The sequence below is a fragment of the Haliotis cracherodii genome, unplaced genomic scaffold (genome assembly GCF_022045235.1).
Source record: "Haliotis cracherodii isolate W230 unplaced genomic scaffold, xgHalCrac1.p SCAF_5, whole genome shotgun sequence".
NCBI lineage: Eukaryota > Metazoa > Mollusca > Gastropoda > Lepetellida > Haliotidae > Haliotis > Haliotis cracherodii.
Genome location: NW_027266308.1, coordinates 27705258 through 27728284, shown reverse-complemented (window position 1 = coordinate 27728284; position 23027 = coordinate 27705258). Strand labels below are relative to the sequence as shown.

At 41.6% G+C, this 23027-nt stretch overlaps 1 protein-coding gene across 1 annotated transcript in view; it reads left to right on the top strand.

Moving 5' to 3' along the window:
- The first annotated feature begins 5510 nt into the window (after positions 1–5510).
- The window catches only part of LOC139441983 (protein bark beetle-like), a 30775-nt gene continuing 13258 nt past the window's right edge, over positions 5511–23027 (top strand). Inside the window, exons 1-9 of the mRNA XM_071222731.1 lie at positions 5511–6031; positions 9621–9799; positions 10273–10463; positions 12422–12778; positions 14067–14320; positions 15843–16122; positions 17225–18729; positions 19551–19791; positions 20886–21632. Of these exons, the coding sequence (XP_071078832.1) occupies positions 5651–6031; positions 9621–9799; positions 10273–10463; positions 12422–12778; positions 14067–14320; positions 15843–16122; positions 17225–18729; positions 19551–19791; positions 20886–21632 (4135 nt within the window). The 5' untranslated portion in view covers positions 5511–5650. The remainder of the gene's footprint in view (positions 6032–9620; positions 9800–10272; positions 10464–12421; positions 12779–14066; positions 14321–15842; positions 16123–17224; positions 18730–19550; positions 19792–20885; positions 21633–23027) is intronic.

Below are 23027 nucleotides of genomic sequence, written 5' to 3'. Positions count from 1 at the left end.
AGTCGTCACATTTGTTATATCATATATATATATATATAAATAAAGATTTTTTTCGAAATAAAAAAAGGGGGGGGGGGTGCGTACCCCCCACCCCCCACCCTCCTTTTTATTTCGAAAAAAATCTTTATTTCTGTATAAATTACCACCAAAGACAATAAATAGATCTTAATTGTGCACCCCCTTTTCAAAAAAGCTGTATCCGCCCATGATACATATATGTGTATAGATTAAAGAACACGATAATGCACATTATATCTCACTAAAATCAGATCTTAGTTCTCGCTACCGTTAGCGATCTGACTTCAATGAGGTTGTTCTATGCGATTTATCGCGTAGCTATCTTATAACATGTCCATAAAGCAACAACAGGAACAGGTTGAGACCAAATACAAAGTCGACAATCGTCATATTTTGCCAAGTTGGGGTTTCTATCTGTTCTTGAGTTTCAAATACAAGGTGGATTAACATCAGTCATGCAGAAATTGAAACAATAGTCGATTGTGTATAAAATATATTATTCTTTGACAATTTAAAGTACCCATCCTTGCCTATTAATATCAGGAATGAAACAAATATATTTCATACAAAATGCATTTTGCAAGTAAATAGAATATGCTTCTTCTTATTTTGTTTTTAATTATGACACATTTATCCGTTTGAACAACAGTCTATATCACCCGAGAAGCGCAGTGCACACAGCGATATACGTAATATCCCACATCCACTCATCAGGCTATTTTGGGATGAGTGGGAAATGACACCACCGTTACATATAACCATAGAACGGATGAACATTTAAACAAATTCTTTTCGCGATTACAGTTTTTATTTTGTATATATTCTGAGTGAACGCTGGGCGCGGATTTGGACAGATTTTAAGCATGTCTGTTACACAAATCTGTTATGTGTACGACCAGGCACGTCTCGGTGAAGAGCCCGGGCTGATTAGTGAAAAGCGATTGTGCTTGTCGTAAGAGGCGACTAATGGGATCGGGTGGTCAGGCTCGCTGACTTGGTTGATGCATGTCATCGATCACAATCGCGTGGATCGATGCTCATGATATCCATCAGAGGATTTTCTGGTCCAGACTCGATTATTCACAGACCGCCGTCATATAGCGGGAATATTGCGCGTTAAACAACAAACAAACAAACAAACAAAACAGATTATTGTGACACAAACACTATAGGTTAAGAAGTCGTAAAAAGTGTGAACATGTACTGTGAAGACCAACTACGTCTGTCAGAAAATACGTGCAAGTGGCCGCACATGCCCGAAGTTTTGATATGGTGGTTTATCATCTTCCCGAGGAAAGGGAGATAACTGACTGTAAAATGGCCAATGTCCAATTGCCTCGGGAAGATGGTGATTCACATGCTCATAGAAAATGTGTGTTTTTTATCTGACATTAAGGGTACTTGTAAGGCCAATATGACATCATATTCAACAATCGCCAGAAAAGAATGGTCATTTGTCGTAACACTAGGTTCCAAATACTACCGGCAAGGGGTACTAGGGCAGTCAAATTTCACAACACACCCAATAGCCTATGACAAGTTTAATACCCGATCAGGATAACTAAGGTCAATGATATTAAACTTCCAGTGATAGAAATTATGTGCGACCAGTCATTCACCTGTCAATCATTTCACATGGATCAGTCAGAACGATTAATCTACTTCCGTGTTTTTCCGACGTTGTCAAACGGTTCCTATAAATGAACTTGTCATTTTTCCTGGGGTTTAGGGTTTGAAGATGTCCCAGATAAAGGGAGGCCCTGTGGTAGTAAGAGGTGATTACATGGATCAGGTAGTCAGACTTGGAGATTTACCCGTGAAGACCCGGTAGATTAGGTCTTCAGCAACCCATGCTTGCCTTAAGAGGTGTCTCTGCTTGTAAGAGCCGCCTAACGGGATCTGGTGGTCAGGCTCGCTGACTTGAGTCGATGCATGTCATCGTATCCAAATCACGTGGATCGATGCTCATGATGTCAATCACTGGATTTTCTGTTCCAGGCTTGATTATTTACAGACCGACGTCATATAGCTGGAATATGCTGAGTGCGGCGTTTAACAACAAACAAACAAACACAACTTGGAGATATGACTGATTTCGTGTACACGTACCCCGACGGCGTGATGTTGCTAACACTAGCAATCACGGGTTTGTTTGGTCCAGACTCCACTATTTACAGGGCGTGATGACAAAGCTGGAATAATACTGAATGTAGCGTTGAACAACAAGCAAAAGAATATTACGACATTGAACAAAAGAATAAATGGTATACTTAGAAACAGTGCCTGAAAAATAACAGGAAACAAAGGACCTTTATTGTGTTTGTGTTTATCCAGGGCCCAGTTCCACGAAGCTGTCTTAGCTCTGAGGTGATCGGAACTTCCATACTTTGACATAGACTTACGTTACTCGTAACGCAAACATCACTTTGTGTAACCGGACCATGGCATTTAAAGCACTAAATTACAAGCATCTGCAAACTATTAAATATGTTACAGGCGCTATTACACAATCTTACTAAAATCAGATCTAAGGTCTCGCTGTCGCTGTGTTTAGCCATATCCCTAAGATCTGATTTTAATGAGATTGGCTATTACACGAAATGTTTCCCCATCTTTCGGTATTGAATTGGCGTCATAAATAATCAATCTACATTGTTGGCATCGGTACATGGCTGAATGGCGAGTGCAGGACATGCATGCCCATTTGACCACAGGAGTCCGTATCTAAAAATAGACACCCTCATGCATATTCATGACCATCTCCACACGTGAGCCCGAGCTGGATGGTGGAGATGGTCATGATGGTCATGAATATGCATGAGGGCGTCTATTTTTAGATACGGACTCCTGTGATTTGACGAACACCTGGTGTCATGACTGATTTTCAGTGATCCATTCATGTAGTTTTCACCGCTTTATTGCCTTTTACGCCCCAGGGAATCTGTTTCGTCCGATTATCGACTCTGACCGTGACGTCTTATATTTAATCGATGCATGACAGTTATTTATCTTAAAGTATATCGGTGAAATATCCGTATCATAACTCCATTTATGGCCCACAAATAACCGAGTTAAAAAATCGTATGTGCACTGCATTCGTCACCACTCGCCCCTTTCCGTAACCTGCGCTCGATTCGGCTTGTCCCGAATAACACGTGTTGTTCACAAATGATGTGAAATATCACTTCACGCGCACTAGTATATTGTTTACGTCATCCGGACGGCATTGTTGACGTCATTAAAATCGTATTGTGACATACGGTTAGAATGACGTCACACTAGAAATGATGTCATTCAACATTTGTGGTTTTCTGAGACGGCGGTCGTGGTGGCATTGCGTTTTACTAAAGGGTAGCTCAAAAGGATGAAGAAATAATTGGTGACGAAGTATTATTACACTCGCATGTACGTCATAGTGATTTATCGAAACTCTCCCCGAAAAAGACAAGGATTCTGACACCCGTTCCGTAAAAATCAGTACTGCGACACACATGTTCGTGTAAAAATCTCTATTCATGAAGTAGAGATGTCATTGTTGACGTTATGTGTAATGACGTCACAATATCATTCGTGACCAACTCGTGTTTTTCCGCCATTTCTGCGACTGGGTTCCGTCTACACGCAAACGGACATAGCCAAGAAAAATGTCAACTCGTTGCCTAATGATTCACGTATATTTGCCCCATATATCATATATATTCCAGATGCTATTGAAAACACATAGAGACTTACAGTGTTATACAGTATGATTGACTGTATCTTGGGTATATTCTTAAATGTGAGACATAATGTAAAATCAAAAATTATTCCAGAGGGATTCTTTGACCGAAGTACTTGAAATCATACGCGCATTCTGATTAGTTTGTCGTATTTTCGCACTTTCGTCGATAGGGGGACGAGGCTTCTTTCTGGTTTCAGGGGCGAGTGTTGACGAATGGTCACAAAATCTGAGGCGTCACAGCACAGAGTTGTTGACACTGGGTTTCTAGACACGGTTTTACTGCTTCTTTAGTGCAGTCAGTCCTAAAGTGTGGACAATACAGAAATAAGCGTGTGCATACTCATGTTCAAAACTCGCCCACAACGTGATCTTGTCAAGGATCGCCACAGCTTATCGGAACGTTGATATATAGCCTGAATGGAAGCAATAACCGAACTGAAATTCATCGAGTCACGTCGTATATATTACGACGATCCTACACTGTACGGTGGTGTTTTCTTCTGTTATCTTGAAAAAAAAAGGTCTGAAAATAAGTTCGGACCAGATAGCATAACGACCCAGGCACGACATGACATATGAGCCAGGTGATACCATGACAATGTTATTATCCGATTTACGTCGGCTCTAATTGTAGACTGATGAAATGATAAATATACAGTTCAAAAGAAGTTAAAGAACACCCGATTTTTTTTCATTATAACTATAATCTAAAAAAGCCAAGAGACTACTTCACTTTCAGGAACTCCATAAATCTAGACTTGCCACCTATTATAAACTTGCATTGGCTGTATTGGATATATTTGTTTCAGGGTCTGTATGACATACATGTGAACTGGTTTGTAGACGCCAAAAAACTCGAGTGAGTGAGTATGGTTTTACGCCGCTTTTAGCAATATTCCAGCAATATCACGACGGACTTCACACATTGAACCCATGTCGGGAATCGAACCCAGGTCTTCGGCGTGACGAGCGAACGCTTTAACCACTAGGCTACCCGACCGCCCCGCGCTGGGTCGAAGCTGCAGGTGTGCGTACAGTATCTAGAAGCGTCAGTCCTTTTCAGCTGTAATCAGAATAATTCAAAGGCAGTAGATACAAAGGCAGTAGATACAGCTATGTATAATGTAATATTGATCAATGCCATTTCCTGTGCTCGTCCTGTTGATTTGTCTAAAGCTGTGAACCAAATGTTTGTCACAAATTATTAAAGAATAAATCTTTTATCAGAAGGAATAGATTGTTTTCTCTTCTTGTTTTATAGTTATACATTTGTTTAAATCGTGCCTTTGTTTACACATGCATACATATTTTGAATTTTGTATGTATAGCCTTGTAAAAATACAAATATAAATGTAGTATTTAATTTTGTTGTTGTGTTCGCGCGATCTTTGAGCACATCTTCAAAGCAACAAATAACTTCCCTGTATATACCCACAGTTGAATATATTACGGAAAAAATTAATATTTTGTTTGTTAGCATTGGTAAAATCCAACATTGTTTAACGTTTATTGTGTAAATATTTGCATTTTTAGAAACGGTGATTTACATTTTGTTTACCAAAAAGTTGTAAAAACTCTAAACAAGCTTTCGTTATGCAGTCATAACATTGAAACACAAGTAATGTCTTTGTTACGCTGATTCACATGGGCCTATCCCTCTCACCTGTATCTAAAAATAGATATTCAGTCATGTGATCACATATTTGTCACATCACGCACCTGATCGAGGCGACGTTGTGACCTAGTTGATTGCGAGATTTCAAACGAGAACACAGGTAACTGGATTCACGGAAACGGATCTGGGCAGGTAGACCCTCCGTGACTTACCTGCAAAATATGTAGAAAATACAGGTAAAACGATATGAAAACTGCAGGTAAATCATAAATATTTACCGTCAAGCGAAAGGAAATATGGAGACTTCAAAGGGAATTACCTGTGTGTGGTTATTGTTTTGTTTATGTTGCTTCACGAGCGTTCGGATTTCCCAGGGTCAGGGAAATTTGTTTGTGACCCCCCCTCCGGACCTTGGTCGACCGGTAGTGGCAAATGGAATTGTATATTTCTTACACTACATCGACATCCCCGATCACTGCTTGGAACCTCGGGTGTCGAAGTACCCGGCTGGGGCCGTGATCAGGGACAGACGGGCGCTGATGCGAGTTGACAACCCCCACATCACGTACGGCAACTTGGAGATCGCACCCTCGGGATGCCTCTACATAGAACCAGGGGTGGAAATGAGGTTTGGCCCAGGATTTGGAATCATTGTGAACGGAACGCTCATATCCAGGGTAAGGGCATTCTAATGTCGTAATGACACAATCGATAACGGAAATGTTCAAAAGCAATAAATATATAAACTTGGCAGACATGTTTATAACACTTGACGTGCCACAGTGTAGTCAATTGTTATTATCCACCATGACTTGTAAATGAAATATTATCAAGAATGCATCTTAAAGATAGCCCAGTAAGAAATATATACATGTATATATATATGTATGTATGAATACATGTTTGGGGTGTTGAGTTTACTTTCATCAAGTTTTGAGCCCGAGTTTTGTTAATAAAATGGATCTTAGAATATGTGTAATCCACTCTTCACTGATTCTGTGAATTGAGGCATATGGGCTGACCACAACAAGTACTTATCTAATGGAGTCATCGCCTTGTATGAATATCATCTGTGAAAACAAAATTATACGTAGATGTAACAGTATTTGACAAAAATTGCAAGTAGGTAAATGTTCAGAAAAGTTTATGTGGTATTTCACACTTTACTTATTTATTTGGTAAATAAATCTTTTGTTTCTTTGGTTAAAAAGGTCATGAGTAAATTGAATGCTTTGTTTCCTCACTGATTGACTTTTGCTGAGTGTTCAGTTTACCTGTGCATTTCATTACTTGTTGTAAGAAGCAACTAACGGGATCGGGTGGTCAGGCTTGCTGACTTGGTTTGATGCATGTCATTGATTCCAATTGCGTGGATCGATGCACATGATGTCAATCACTGGGTTGTCTGGTCTAGATTCAGTTGTTTACAGACCACTGTCATAAAGCTGAAATATTGCTGAGTGCGGCATTAAACAACAAACAAAGAAAACTCAACATTTTATATATATATATACAACTGCGTAATGATCAATTGAAGTGTTTGATAATTTTATTTGTGCTCATTATTTTACAAATTTTACAGTATTTGCAATCAAAATCACTGAGATAGAGAACTTATGTTAATTTTGATATCATAAAATCTATATCTTTCCTTGTAATGCTAAATATGGCAGGAATTATCAAACACATTGAGCATGTTGAACAAGCCCAGTGTATATTAGGGTGAAGGAAATGTTTGCACAATATGTTGTCATTAAGTGATTACTGCAGGTAGTTTTATGAGGAAAGTGGTATCGGTTTTACTGCCTCTGAATGTATTTATATGAATAAGCTGTAAGTAAGCTGTGCCCAACAAGGCATGCCACTGTTTACACAAGGAATTAAAGGTATGATCATAGGGGGCTTATCTCATTAAGGTGAGAGGTTTGTTGGGACAGTGCCCCCCCCCCCCCCCCCGGTGCAGGCAACAACGCCCTGCCAGCCAATTAATTATATAATTACCTGATTAGCTTAGGCAATTAAGATTAGATAGTTGATTTATCCAGTGTTTCAGATTGTCTATCAGTTTTAAAGCTTTTATAAACAAACATTTATTTACTGTTTGAGTGACATTCTAGAAGTTGGTGAGTAAATGACAAAGTGTATATTTACAATTATTATATTTTATGTGAATATGAGAGTGTGAGTGTAGAATAGGTCTTCAGCAACCCATGCTTGCCGTAACAGGCGAATGTGCTTGTCGTAAGAGGCGACTAACAGGATCGGGTGGTCAGGCTCGCTGACTTGGTTGATGCATGTCATCGGTCCCAATTGCGTGGGTCTATGCTCATGATATCAATCACTGGATTGTCTGGTCCAAACTTGACTATTTACAGACCGCCGTTATATAGCTTGAATATTGCTGAGTGCTGCGTTTAACAACAAACCAACCAGCATTACAGGGCTAGATTTAAAAAAGTAAAGTGATATTCAGTTTAATCGAACTAGCTGAAGGCCAAATCAGGGGCAGTCGGGTAGCCTAGTGGTTTAAGCATTCGCTCGTCATGCCGAAGACCCGGTGGGTACAATGTGTGAAGCCCATTTCTGGTGTCCCCCGCAGTGATATTGCTGGAATATTGCTAAAAGCAGTGTAAAACCATGCTCACCTAATCACTCACTCTCTTGAAGGCCAAATCATTAACATGATTAAGTAACCTGTTAGTTATATTTTATGTAGCTAAATTAAGCCCTGCATTATCACCTGATAATTACAGGTAGAGACTTTTTAAGGAATGTGTACAATAGTCGAAATATTAAACTTACTCTACCTTGTGTACTTGGTTCACATCTTGATGATGCTGCATCTCATCTCTGATTCCGCTGATAGCGGCCTGAGTGTAAATAAAGTTCAGTTCAGTTCAGACAGAAGAAGTAAACAAAGGGAGGTAAGTCTGGCAATAGGCAAGAGAGACCAGGCTTATTTCATTTACACACAGTAGAGTCCACATGAGAAAAGTTTTGTTGAGATGGGATTTGTATGAACTTGTTTTGAGAGTGATTGAAATATGTAAGTAACAATAGGTTGTAGAAAGTGACAATGTTTCCACAAGATTAATTATGTTTTTATTTTTATGATGGCTTCCATGTTGCAGGTTTGTAGCAAATATATTTTCCTGCCATAAATAGCATCTTTACCAAACCACAAAAGTAGAATAATACTATGTGCATCCATAGACAATGATCATAATGATAGACAATAATTGATTGAAGAAAATATATATGTATAATTTTTAATTATTCCATTTTTTAATTAAGGGCAAAGCTTGGGTTACAAACATGTCAAATGTTGCAAAACATTCAAAATGGTAACAAAATCAAGTTTCAGTTGCCTTCAATTAAAATTTACGTTAAGATTAAATAATTTTGTAATCCCTTTTATAGTCCTTTCAAGCCAATTCTCAGGGTGCTGACCTTAGTGCTAAGATGATCGTAAAGCCATCCTCAGCATAGGCTTACGACTATCATAATGCTAAGATCGTTTTGTGAAAGAGGGCACAGGGTTGCTATAATGCTAGCACAAATTTTGACTACATTCATGAAAATGATAGCATTAAAACAAACACTCCCATGTAGATCAAGTTAGCATAGGTCTTCAGCAACCCATGCTTGCCGTTAGAGGCTACTAATGGACCGGGTGGTCAGACTCAGTAACTTAGTTGATGCATGTCATTGTATCCTCACAATTGTGAAGAACAATGCTCATGATGTCAGTCACCGGATTGTCAACCTGTGAAGATCTGGGTAGAGAACAGGTCTTCAGCAAAAGTTGTTTGCTGTTAAAGGAGACTATGCTTGTTGTAAGAGGCGACTTACGGGATCCGGTGGTCAGACTCGCTGATTTCATTGATGTATGTCATCAAGGCCGTAGTTAACTTTTTTTTTTGACAGGGGGGCAAATATTTGTACAAGTATCGCTTGTCCCCAACTTGATTCAAATAAAACTGTATTCTATAAAAAATCTAAGGGGCAATTGCCCCCCCTTCCCCCCTGGCTGGCTACGGCACTGGTCATTGTATCCCAATTGCGAAGATGATGCTCATGATGCAAATCACTGGATTGTTTGGCCCAGACTTGATTATTTACAGACCACCAACATATTGCTGAATGTGGCGTTACAACATACAAACAAACACTGGAATGTTAAAAAAACAAACAAACAAACAACAATTTTAAGATGCAGCAAGGTAACAGCCTGATTTCTCACTGGAACATCCCTTATAACTCCAGGGTAGCGACGAACCCGGGGGTCGTATCTTGATGACGAAAGACAAGGGGGAGGACACTGGGTACCCGTCAGGTGACTGGTACCATGACGCCCGATTGGTTGACGGAAACACCACGCAGGATGGGCAGCTCAACCTGTTATATCAGAACAAGTGGAGAGGAATCTGCACCAACTATGTCAAGTGAGCTATGAATATGTATGGTTAAAGGGGCACTGTGCTTAGACGGATGGTTCCCAATGCCTGCCAAGTTCTAGAGTTTGTGATTAATACCCTGGATGAATCTGACAAGTCTCTGTGTAATTTTGACCAACTTGATGACATATATATGTAGGACTGACCGCTGTGTCTGTCGGTAATAGACGTTGAGCTTACATGATGTCATCACAGGCAAAGAGTAGTGACATCATCTCAAGCATGACATCATAAAACAATTGAACTAATAGTCTGTTCATGGATATACATACGGTAACCTCATGTTACAATGAGAATCTGCCACGGACCCGAGAGTCCCGCCACAGATCTGAGTCTTACCTGTATATATAATAATTGGTTAAAAGTACTGAGTAATATATTTTAAACATTTGGAAAAAAGAATGTAACATGCATATTCAGGGTGATGTTAAGCTTCACCAATTTTTCAAATTATATTCCAGTTTCACAGAAATAGATGCCAACGTAACATGTCGCCATCTTGGATTCCTTAAAGGCAACTTTACCTACCACTCGTTTGCCAAGAACTACACCGACTACATGATGTTTGAGAGACCCAGGTGTTCAGGGCAGGAAAACTCGCTGTTTGATTGTCCGGGCGTGACAAACATCCACCTCGGACAACACATTTGTGGTTAGTGTTGTGGTCCTGTTTCCCTGTGTTTTGTTACATTGTGTGTCCATGTTTGTTCTCCAAACACTTACAGAGGCAAGTGGAATGGCTGTGGTAGAAATAGATATTCAGTGTATGTCCTCGGTGTGTCGCTTCACCTGAGGTTCCTGTGTCAATGTGGAGGTTATGAAAGCAGATTAGCAACACTGTGTGACCATGCTTGATCAATTGGTGAAAACAAAAAATTGGTCACAACAACATGAATGTTTGTGGTGATGGTCATCTTTTTAAAAAGAAATAAATATATTTTTGTTTCAGTTCTATGATAAGTCTCAAATGTGCTTATTGTGCAACTCATTGATTAATTTTTAATGTATTTTCATTGGTAGTGTACTAAAAATGGATTGGGAAAATTATTAGTAAATCAACCAAGAAAGACATTTTGATTATCATTTCTTTACATTAAAATAATTTTTTACAAATTATCCATTAGCTTCCCAATTTTGATAATTAAGTCAAATGAACAAATAATAAGTTGCTGTCTGCTTAACCTATTTATTGAACTGAAAGATAAATATTGAAATGATGAAACTGGGATTCATTTTGAATATTTGCCTATAATGGTTCTCAGTAAGCAATAAGTTGGTTTGTACAAATTTGCCAGTTGCTACCTTTTCACAGAATATTGCAGAGATATAAGTCATAGTGTATGTTACTTTGAAAATATTGATTGTATTTTAAGCCCATCGATATAATGAGTAAGGAAACTGTGACTGCACCAGTTTTGTTCTACTTAACTTCTTGGATGTTGTGAGGCTATGCTGTGCAGAGTTGCATCCCTTGGGCATGTCAGAATCCTATGATCATGGGTTCAAATCCCAGATTTACTCTAATTGTGAATCTTGGTTCGTCAGCACCATACTCGTGCTTGTGGGTTTCATCAAAGTGGTAAACATCCAAGTTGTGCATCACTTTTGGCTTTATACTTTAACTTTGTGATATATATAACCTACTATTCAAGTTGCTTAAACCGATTTCAACAACTCCTTGGTTTAGTAGTTGGGCTGGGACGGGTAACTCGGGTAACTCGGGTACTCGGGTTGGGTGGGTACTGAGTAGGACCCGGATACCCACAGGACTACCCAGACCCGTGGTTAATTGGGATCGTTCACTTGTCTATATGCTGTAAAACGTGAAATTAATGCGTCTCCAAAAGAATGCGACCACTGGCCCCTAGCCAATAATGCGATATTAGCAAATATTGCCGTGGGCGCTTATTAGAGTGGGGCGCTTATTACGTCGAATACGGTACCCCCGAATTTACATCTTCCCGAGGCAAGGAAGTTAACTGACTATGAAAGTTGAGATTGCACCCTTGCCAAACTCAGCTGGAATTATGGAGTTATATTTTGGCTGGACTAACAAGTCTATGCACATGCCAATCAAAATGGTGTTTGGGTTCGTAAACTACCATGCAGATTTCAGTTGATTGCAGGATTTGCAAAGTATGTTTAATCAAGGTGCTCATATGACTTAATGCACATTGCGAAGTGACACTCGTTTTATTACAAAATTGATCTTGATTATCGATCAGATTGTTTTTACTGGGCGACGCCTTTTTATTTGAAGCAAATGCAAGTGATATGAGAGGTGGAATCTGATTGGTCAGTAGGAGGGACATAGAAGGGACATAACGCGTAATAGCCCCTGATGGTACTACGGTCAAGCCCAGACATTTCGGCCTTGTTTGGCAAGGTGAAACTGGACTTTTACAGTCAGTTAACTCCCTTGCCTTAAGAAGATGCTGAATTTAAGAAAATAAGTTCTTTTAAGGAAGTCCCAAGTTTGAACAAAGCTGCATGTTTTTTTTTCCTATTTGTCAGCCAGGTTTGGAATATATAAATCCCTGGTGTTCAGAATAGAGTCGATGCCATATATTTGATGAATGTGAATACCAAATTGTATGTTCTGCCTTCCAGATGGACAACAACTCATTGGATTTGAATGTGAAGGTTTACGGGACGGTCTCGCCATGGACCACTGGCGAGGACTAGAATTCTACAACTCCACTTCGGCAGAGAAAAATATTGAGGATAATGTTTACACCAATTCCACATTTTCGTGGATAGAATACACAGATATTCTGTATGCTGGACTGGACATATTCCGGGGTAAAGGCATTGGTGTGAACTACCAGCGGGCAGCCATAAGTGCAAGTCCACATGTCCCAGTGTTCAACAATGTCACAGTCAAGTACAGTGCATACGACGCCTTCAACTTCACCAATATTGAAGGACCCATCCATGTTGCTAACTGCACTCTATACAGAAACAGAGGTTAGTGGTAGTTATGTCACTTTACTTGGTTCTGCAGCACACTGGGGTGAGTCCTCTAGGCATGTGTTCCTGTGTGCAACGAAGAGGTCACAGATCAAGTGAAGTTAGACAATGTTGGTTGCAGAGAGTAGGTGGAGGGGACTCTGTTCGACTCCTGAGAATTTCTATGGCTTCAGTTCTGCCCCACACTGAAGCACCTGTAGCACATGTGGATCTCCTTATGCAAGTGACTTTGTTCAAAATGTGCCTCTGTTCACCAAGCTGTGAATGGGTACCCGGTAGGATGAGATGGGACCTTTAACCTTGTAGTGCCTCTCAGACAGCTTTGTTATATACTCCCCAGGGGGCTGAGACTTGGGTAATAATAATGTTATGTCTCTGTGATCAGCCTAGCTGGGACTCAGCACTATATAAATTTATTATTCTTATTAATATTGTTCTGATTATCATCGGGGCAATCGGGAAGCGTAGGGTTAAAGCGTTCGTTCGTCATGTCGAAGACGCGGGTTCAGTTCCCGACATGGGTACTATGTGTGAAACCCATTTCTGGTGTCCCCCGCCGTGATATTGCTGGAATATTGCAAAAAGTGGCGTAAAACCTTATTCACTCACTCTGATTATCATCTGATCATTAGGTGCCTAAATTCCGCTGATCGGTGGTTCAAATCCCAGAATTACCACAAGTGTGGTAACGGTACTTGGTTTGTTAGTACCTTGCTTGTATTATGGGGGTCAGCTTCATTGTAAAAGACCTATGACTTCTGTCGCATTAAGATGACACACGGTGATGTAACTGAAATACCTACCTAGAGCGGAAGTTTGGGGGTTCGATCCCTGGCCCCGTCATACCAAAAAGACGTTAAAAGATGGTACTTGTTGATACCCTGTCTTGCCCACAGCACGAGGGGCTAAAACAAGGACTGGTCATCTCTGAGTCAGTATACTGTGTCTGAGTGGGGTATTCATGTCAAAATGTGACATAGTTCCTCAGTGGGCTCGCATTAGTCTGGACTAGTACAAGCAGCCACACACACACATTCACGTCGCTATGTCAGTGCAACAGTCCTGAACACGATGTTACACCCCATTCACCTCACCTCACACATCATTTAGAACAACCACAAACATAAATGCGAGTGAAGATGGTTTTACTTATTCACGCTCTGTTGGCAATACGAAGCATTCTGAAAGGGGGGGTAATACTTCCTCATAAGGGAACGTAATGATGATTGTTAACCAACTCTTCATAGTAAATTAATAATACTAATAGACTCTTCAATCTGCACAGGTTACGGTATGTACATACAAACTGCTGTCGGCAACGTCCTCGTCAACATGACCAACATCACTGAGAACTGGGGTGACGGCATCAAGATGTATATGTCAAACCTGACCTACTACGACTACCTGACGAGATTCCCACAAGAGAAGTCCTTCTGTAATACCCCAATCCTGACCGGCCAGACATACCCTGTGTATGTTTATCAGGATCTCGTTGACTTCGATGGAACCAAGATAGTTCCAGGCTTCTCATGCTCTAAGGTCAGCAAAACATTTGTTTCTATGTAAATTTGAAGGATATGTAGCAAATGTGATGCCTCCTTTGGCCAGTGACTTTGTTTGAAATATACCTCTGTTCACCCAGCCTTGAATGGGTACCCAGTAGGAGATGAGAATGTGGCTGTTAACCTTCTAGCAGCAGCGCACAGGCAACTTGGGTTGTATACTTCCCAGGGAGCTGAGAATGAAAAATTGAATCGAAAAATAATAATGCAACGCCTTGATAGGTCACGTGGTGGATGGAATGTGTTGGTGCATGGTCCTGTGCACAGCACAGGTCACAGTCAGGCAAAGTGTAAAAATGATGGTCACGGAGAGTAGGTGTATGGGTGACTGTAGTTGACAGCTTGACTCCTGAATTTCTAGGTCTTCTAAAGACCGCCTCCGCGGCCTAGTGGTAGAGCGTCTGCCTGGAGAGCGGAAGGTCCGGGGTTCAATACCCGGCCGTGTCATACCAAAAGACGTTAAAAGATGGTACTTGTTGTTACCCTGTTTGGCGCTCGGCATTAAGGGGCTAAAACAAGGACTGGTCGGCTCGGAGTCAGTATGCTGTGTCTGAGTGGGGTATTCATGTTAAACTGCGGCATGGTATCTCCGTGAGCTAGCACTATAAATCGGCATCAGTCCGGACTAGTACAAGCAGCCACACAAACACACACACGTACATGCACGTCGCTATATAAGTGCAAAAATCTTGGACGCGACGTTAAACCCCATTTCACCTCACCTCACCTCACCTAGGTCTTCTAAGGCATGTGTTACATGATGTTTCCTTAGGAAAGTGAATTGTTTTGAAGTTTGCCTGTGTTCATCCAGCAGTGAATGGGTTCCTGGTAGGACGAGATGGTAATGTGATTGTTACCCTTCTTGCACTTGGGTTGTATACTCCCCAGGGAGCTGAGAATGACATTTGAGTGCACACTGACCCAGGGGGCACGGGTGACCCAGTCGTCTAAGGCGCCGCGATTCGCTGTGCAGAGTTGCGTCCCTTGGGCACGCCAGAAACCTATGATTGTGGGTTCGAATCCCGGTTCGCCCCGATTATGTTTCTAGGTTTGTCAGCACCATACCCGTGCTCGTGGGTTTCACCGAAGTGGCAAACGTCTGAGACCTGCATCACTTCGGGCTTTCCTCCCACATTAAGCTGACACGCCGTGATATAACTGGAATACTGTTAAAAGCGGCGTTAAACCCAACTCACTCACTCACTCACACTGACCCAAAGGCGGGGGTAATAATAACATAGTGCTATGAGCATTCACTTGGTGAATGGAATCTGACAGGTTATAAATGGCCATAATGTGTGTAGATCAGAAAACTGAAACAGAAGAAAACTATTTCAGAATTACTTTGAATTTTTCCGATATTTTTGTGTCAGTGTCTGTATGAGAGAACTAGCTGGAATATTGCTGACTCCAGAATAAAAACATGGCTTCTTGCTTTGCACTACTATCTAACGTTTGATTGCGACAATACTAATTGTGATATTGGATGTCATTTGCAGAGCTATCAGACAACCGGGAACAAGAAGGTCGTGATTCACTTCATGGACTTGATACGAGACAAAATGGCCAGTGGCAGTATAGAAATACGAGAACAATCCAGTATGGGGACTCTCATTGGCACATACGATGTAACCAATGGCAGCTTCCCGCAATCTGTGACCACCAGATCCAACAGGGCATATATTGCTTTTAATTTTGATATTCCAAAGAACTACATATGCCACGACTTCAAACCCTGTGTTCGAATCCTCATGAGATTTACGACAGTTTTTGCGAATGGTAGGTTGCAATTGCTTATGAATGTTCAATTGAGTTGGAGGGACTTTTGAAGGACGGGATAGTTGGGTGGGGCAGTGGCCAGTGTTTCAACCATATTGCCAAGCATGATCACCCAGGCACCTATATTGCAAGCCGGAATCCCAACAGATCCACATAGGATAAATATATATATATATATATATATATATATATATATAGGATGCAATATACAATTGGGATACGATGACATGCATCAACCAAGTCAGCGAGCCTGACCACACAATCCAGTTAGTCGCCTCTTACGACACACGAGTGAGCGAGTGAATATTCAGTCGTTTCTCTGTTTGTTTGTTGTGTAACGCTGCACTCAGCAATATTCAAGCCATATGACGGCAGTCTGTTAAAAAATAATTGAGTCTGGACCAGACAATCCAGTGATTGATATCATGAGCATCGATCCATGAATTGGGATACAATGACATGCGTCAACCAAGTCAGCGAGCCTGACCATTCGATCCTGTTAGTTGTCTCTTACAACAAGCATAGTCGCCTCTTACAGCAAGCATGGGTTGCTGAAGACCTATTCTACCCCGGATCTTCACGGGTCTGGAGTATACTGACAGCATACCATGCCCACACCCACTATCACAATAAATTATTGATATCAATTAAAAAAAATTCGTAAACCAAATTTTTTTTTCATATTCAGTTATTCCTTGAATTATTGCAATCATTGCCTTTAGCAATTCTATGTTTTTGTCATCATTCTGGACCATGTTGAATGTGAAGAAAGGGTTTAAGGTGGAATGTTGTTCATCATTTTCATGAGATAATATTTTTTCTCTTTGGTCCATTATGAAGATTATCATGTGCTGCAGAATTTCTGTAGAAGTCCTTGTTTTAGACTTTGTTGCTGAAGACCAATTCTAACCCAGATCTTCACAGGGAGGAGCACACGTACTTGCGGATGAAACAGCCACCCTGAAACAACCTATCTCTATGTAAAACAACCAGAAAACACTCACCAACTTAGTACATTGACTGACCTTATGTGATCACTTTTACTTATGCACAGTGAACCAACCAGATGCAGTCACCATATGTTTAAATCTTCTTGTTTCAGAAACCGATGATGATTTCCGGCTGATCTACTCCGAGGTGTCCAATAATACAGGCTATGGCGTCAATATCCAAGACATGCGCAACAAGGTGTTCTTCAACACCAGCGAAGTCTGCGACAACAAGTACGGAGCCGGAATACGAATCTATCAAGGGGCAGGGGAGGTAACTGTCAACAACACCCTCATTGAGAGAAACATGGCTGCAGGCATCAACATTACGTACTCAGGGGGCTTCCAGCTCCTCAACAACACAAGGATAATTGGAAACCATGGTTACGGTATCATCACTGAATATCTCCTGCTCAATCGGACCAGAATTGAGGCACATCAAAAGATGGAAATTGTCCGATCAGAATTTCAGTTAAATGAATGGCGAGCTGTACGAGTTGGAAATTACTGTAAAGGAGGAAGCATATTGATAAATGAGAGTTCCTTCGCATATAATTTTGATGAAACTATAGAATATCTGTCGTGTAATATCTCGACAACAAAACCAACCAATTTCAGTGTGGCATTCAATAAGTTTGACTCCAACTTTCGACATGCTATATTTGTGCGGCCAATGGTAAATACTGTCGGTATTATCAGCAATAATACTTTTCAAAATCACAGCCTGGGAGGGATATTGATTGACAATGGATATGATCTTCTTATAAGTCGATGGTATCAAAACTTTGAAGTCAACTATCACATTTTCCAGAACCTATTCACAGATAATTATGGACGCTATGCAACAAATATTAGGTTGACTCAAAACAGTCCGTTTCAGAAGTTGGAGTTTAAGTTTAACAAATTAGTTGAAAATAATATTCAGGACTCATTCATGTATCTGAACCCAAGGAGCAAGGCAAATGCAGTAGTGGTGGTGTCGTCTGGAAATGTCCTGGTGCAGCGGAACTGGATTCAGAATCCCAACTCTGTCCGTGAAATCGCCACCCATCTTGTGGATCCATCTGTTACCATCACTGGCACGGAGAACTGGTGGGGAATCGAGGTCCTCAGTCAGGAACAGCTGGAACCGATCCACAAGGCCATCTTTGACCAGGATGACAGGTACAACCTGGCCAGGGTCAACTACTACCCTGTTCTGAAGACAGATCGTCTCTATGACAACATAGTCAGTGACAACGTGCCTCGGTTCCGGTGGCACTTCAGTCGACCTGGTAACGTAATTGGCGGAGTCTTGGAGGACAGTGACTTTACAGCAAATGAACGCACTGTGTATCATGTGGACAGAGATATTTTCATAATTCCGGGGAGATCCCTTGTTCTTGGTCGAGGTGTGGTGCTGGAGTTTGAGAGTTCTGTTGGTATGGTAGTGCATGGTTGTTTGAGAGCAGACGGCCATGAAATTCCTAACACCATACAGTTTCGTCTGAGAGATGATCCTGACATCCTGCCTGTTGAGAACCGAACGGCTTCGGTCCGTCTGGTAGATGGTGAAGATGAATATGAAGGTCGTCTGGAGGTCGACATCGATGGTGAATGGGGTACTGTTTGTAATGAGGTCAGTAGCCATTAAACTCATATCTAGGAACACCAAACTGTTTAGAAAAGAAAAATTGTATTATTATGAAGAAACATAAATAATAATTAGGCATGAGGACAGTGATTCTGTGATGAACTTGACAGTCTGTCTATTGAGTTTCCTAACAAGAACTGTATATTTTAGCATATGGACAAGTATAATCTGAAATCATACAGGACCCAGTCTTCAGACTGATCGCTTAAGTCACAGACTGACATGATAATGTATTCAGAAATTGAAAACAGTACAACTGTCAACTCAGCAACAGTGTCCTTACGGTTCAAGTCCTCAGTACCTAAAAAGTCTTGGATAGTCTATCTGTAAAGCTACAATCTCCTGTGTAGGTGTATCATTGTGTTCAGTTTTGCTTGGGTCTTATAGATGGCATTTTCCATGTTGCCATGATCAAACTAAAACATTCACCTGAATATTCAACCCATGAAGATCCGGGGTAGAATAGGTCTTCAGCAACCCATGCTTGCTGTAAAAGGCATGAAGATCAACCTGTGAAGATCCGGGGTAGAAAAGGTCTTCAGCAACCCATGCTTGCTATAAAAGGCAACTATGCTTGTTGTTAGAGACAACTAACAGGATCGAATGGTCATACTCGCTGACTTGGTTGACGCATGTCATTGTATCCCAATTACGTGGATCGATGCTCATGACATCAATCACTGGATTGTCTGGTCCAGACTTGATTATTTACAGACTGCCGTCATATGGCTGGAATATTGCTGAGTGCGGCGTTACACAACAAACAAACAAAGAAACAACTGAATATTCACTCGCTCACTCAACAGGGTTGGTCGGAGCAGAACTCACTGTTGGCATGCCAGCAATTGGGCCTCGTCTACAACCCCAACATGCCGACAGCCAGACAGAAACTGTACAGTGCCACAAACCAGCCTATCCTGATGAGCTGGGTGAAATGTGATGAAGTGGACACTGACCTCACACAGTGTCGTGCAGTCCGAAATGGGGAGCACCAATGCACTCACAATATGGACGTCTTCCTCCGGTGTGAGCCGGCCACCTGGGCAGGTTGGTAGCAGTTTTATGTTAGTGGTACTGGTGAGTTATATGTTCTCTGCTGAGTGGAGACCTACCATGGACATGGTCAGTCCAGTTGAACAAGGCACAGCAAGTTTGCAGTTGAGTGTAGTGGTCCCTTTATCCATGTATTGTTAAGAATGTGTTGTGTTGTGTTCATAATATCAATCACTGGATTCTTTGGTACAGACTTGAATGTTTACAGGCCACCATCATATAGCTGCAATATTGCTGAGTGCGGCGTCAAATAACAAACAAACAACAGGGATGCTGACAGTTGTGAAGGGGATCTCATTAGGGTTTTACCCCTTCTCAGGAGTATGTAGTATGGATGAGTAGTCATCAAGGGCAGGGGGCAGTCAGGTAGCCTAGTGGTTAAAGTGTTCGCCCGTCACGCCTAGGACCTGGGTTCGATTCCCGACATGGGTACAATGTGTGAAGCCCATTTCTGGTGTGTCCCCCCACCATGATATTGCTGGAATATTACTAAAAGCAGAGTAAAATCAAACACACTCACTCATTAATGGCAGGGACCGGCAAAGTACATCTTTCCCCTCTCCCCCACCAATAGTCAATTATTATGAACCTTGGTTTGTGAGCACCATCCCTGTGGTGATGGGTTTTAACTATGTGACAATCGTCCACAACCTGCGTCTCCATCAGCTCTCTTGTTGCCGTGATGTGACAAGAAATGCTGTCTAAAGGGTCATGATATCTCACTCAATCACTTACTAATAGTAAGTCTGCATCCAGTTGATGAATCCGAAACAAAAGTTGACATGAGAAAATATATTTATCAGTTTTTCAAGCACAGTGGAGGGTCAAAGCGTAGTCAAGGATAAGATGGCGGCCATTTGTCAGAATGAATAATATTGATGTGAAAATTATGAATACAAACTGATTCAGACTCATATGATGTACATGTTCTTGAGAAAAGTGAAATGTTTTACAGAGGTCGTGCTATAATATCCATGGATGGAGTATCATATATTCGTAATTATGTTTTTTGCTTTAACACATTTGTTTATTTGTTTGAAAAAAAACTCTTTGATTTTTGTTATTATTCAATATCTACTCTCTTTCAGGTATAACGTTCCCTGCCACTCCGAAGGATGGCCAGTCCTGCACGTCCCAGTTGCGCCACATCGCCATCCACAATGCAGGACTTCTAGATCACGCCACCATGGCACACACGCCTGCCCTCAGGATCGACTACAACTACTACCAGATTTCCTACATCACCATCACTGGTGCTCTGTCCGACGCCATCCACATCAAGTTTAACCACCCTCACACCGAGAACAAGCTGGAATATGGTAACATCACCAACGTGCATGGCAATGGCATCGTCCTGAGGAGCCCCCGGATGGACATCCTCTACACCCGAGTAACGAACAGCGACTACGCTGGCTTCTTATTTGACCCGTTCTTTACAGAATATGACTCTCTGCTTGTCCGGAACTCTATTTATGCCACCAGGCGGACATACATGACGGAAAATCCACAGTTGAACATTGGCGATAGAGGGATGATCTTCCTGCTCAGCAAGCCCGGGACTGCTATCGAGAGTAAAGCGTACTTCTGCCAGTTGTTTGTGACCAGCACGTTCCGCATCACGCTGCAGGTCCTGGATTACTCTCCATTGACGGACATTGAGGAGGTGACCGTGTATGACTCAAGTCGGTCCGAGATTCAGCAGAGCACACACAGCTGGAAGATTGAGAAGGATCTGATTGATTTTCCGATTGTCTCCTCATCTCAGTACCTCACTATAAAGCTGGACATTAAGGGAGGGGTTCGTTCTGGCAGGCTGTCCTTTGCAGCTATATCATGTAAGTTCTCACTTTGTTGTTTGTTTGTTTCTTGATCCACTTTATGCTTGTCGTAAGAGGCGACTATGCTTGTCGTAAGAGGCGACTATGCTTGTCATAAGAGGCGACTATGCTTGTCATAAGAGGCGACTATGCTTGTCGTAAGAGGCGACTATGCTTGTCATAAGAGGCGACTATGCTTGTCGTAAGAGGCGACTATGCTTGTCATAAGAGGCGACTATGCTTGTCGTAAGAGGCGACTATGCTTGTCATAAGAGGCGACTATGCTTGTCGTAAGAGGCGACTATGCTTGTCGTAAGAGGCGAATTTGCTTGTCATAAGAGGCGACTATGCTTGTCGTAAGAGGCGACTATGCTTGTCGTAAGAGGCGACTATGCTTGTCGTAAGAGGCGACTATGCTTGTCGTAAGAGGCGACTATGCTTGTCATAAGAGGCGACTATGCTTGTCATAAGAGGCGACTATGCTTGTCATAAGAGGCGACTATGCTTGTCGTAAGAGGCGACTATGCTTGTCGTAAGAGGCGACTATGCTTGTCATAAGAGGCGACTATGCTTGTCGTAAGAGGCGACTATGCTTGTCATAAGAGGCGACTATGCTTGTCATAAGAGGCGACTATGCTTGTCGTAAGAGGCGACTATGCTTGTCATAAGAGGCGACTATGCTTGTCGTAAGAGGCGACTATGCTTGTCGTAAGAGGTGACTAACGGGACCGGGTGGTCAGGCTCGCTGACTTGGTTGATGCATGTCACAATCCAAATTGTGTCGATCGATGCTCATGATATTAATCACTGGATTGTCTGGTCCAGATTCAATTATTTACAGACCGCCGCCATATAGCTGGAATATTTTTGAGTGCGGCGTTAAACAACAAACAATCAAACGATCAATCTTGATCCAGTCCCTTGTCATAGCAGTATTTGTCGAAGGAGTGGAAACTTGTTGATTAACCTTGCAATCAGCCTTATTCCAGTTATACAAAGGAGGATTGTCATTTATTGATTATAGTATAATGGTATTATGACCAATTTTCTAAGCCATCAGTACATGCAAGTCACTGAAAGTGATCACCCTGTCAATTTAGTCACCTCGTACTTCAAACATCCCCACATGGCCTAGTGGTTGAAGTGTCAGCTTGTTATGCTGTGTCCGTCTGATCCTTGGTGTCCCCAGACAAGATATTGCTGGATTATTGCTTTGTTGTTTCATGCTACAATCATCTATATTCAAGCTATATGACGTCGGTCTGTAAATAATCAAGTCTGGACCAGACATTCCAGTGATTGACATCATGTGTTAATCTACGCAATTGGTATACGATGACATGCATCAACCAAGTCAGCCAGCCTGACCACCCAATCTGGTTAGTCGCCTTTTACGACAGGCACAGTCATCTT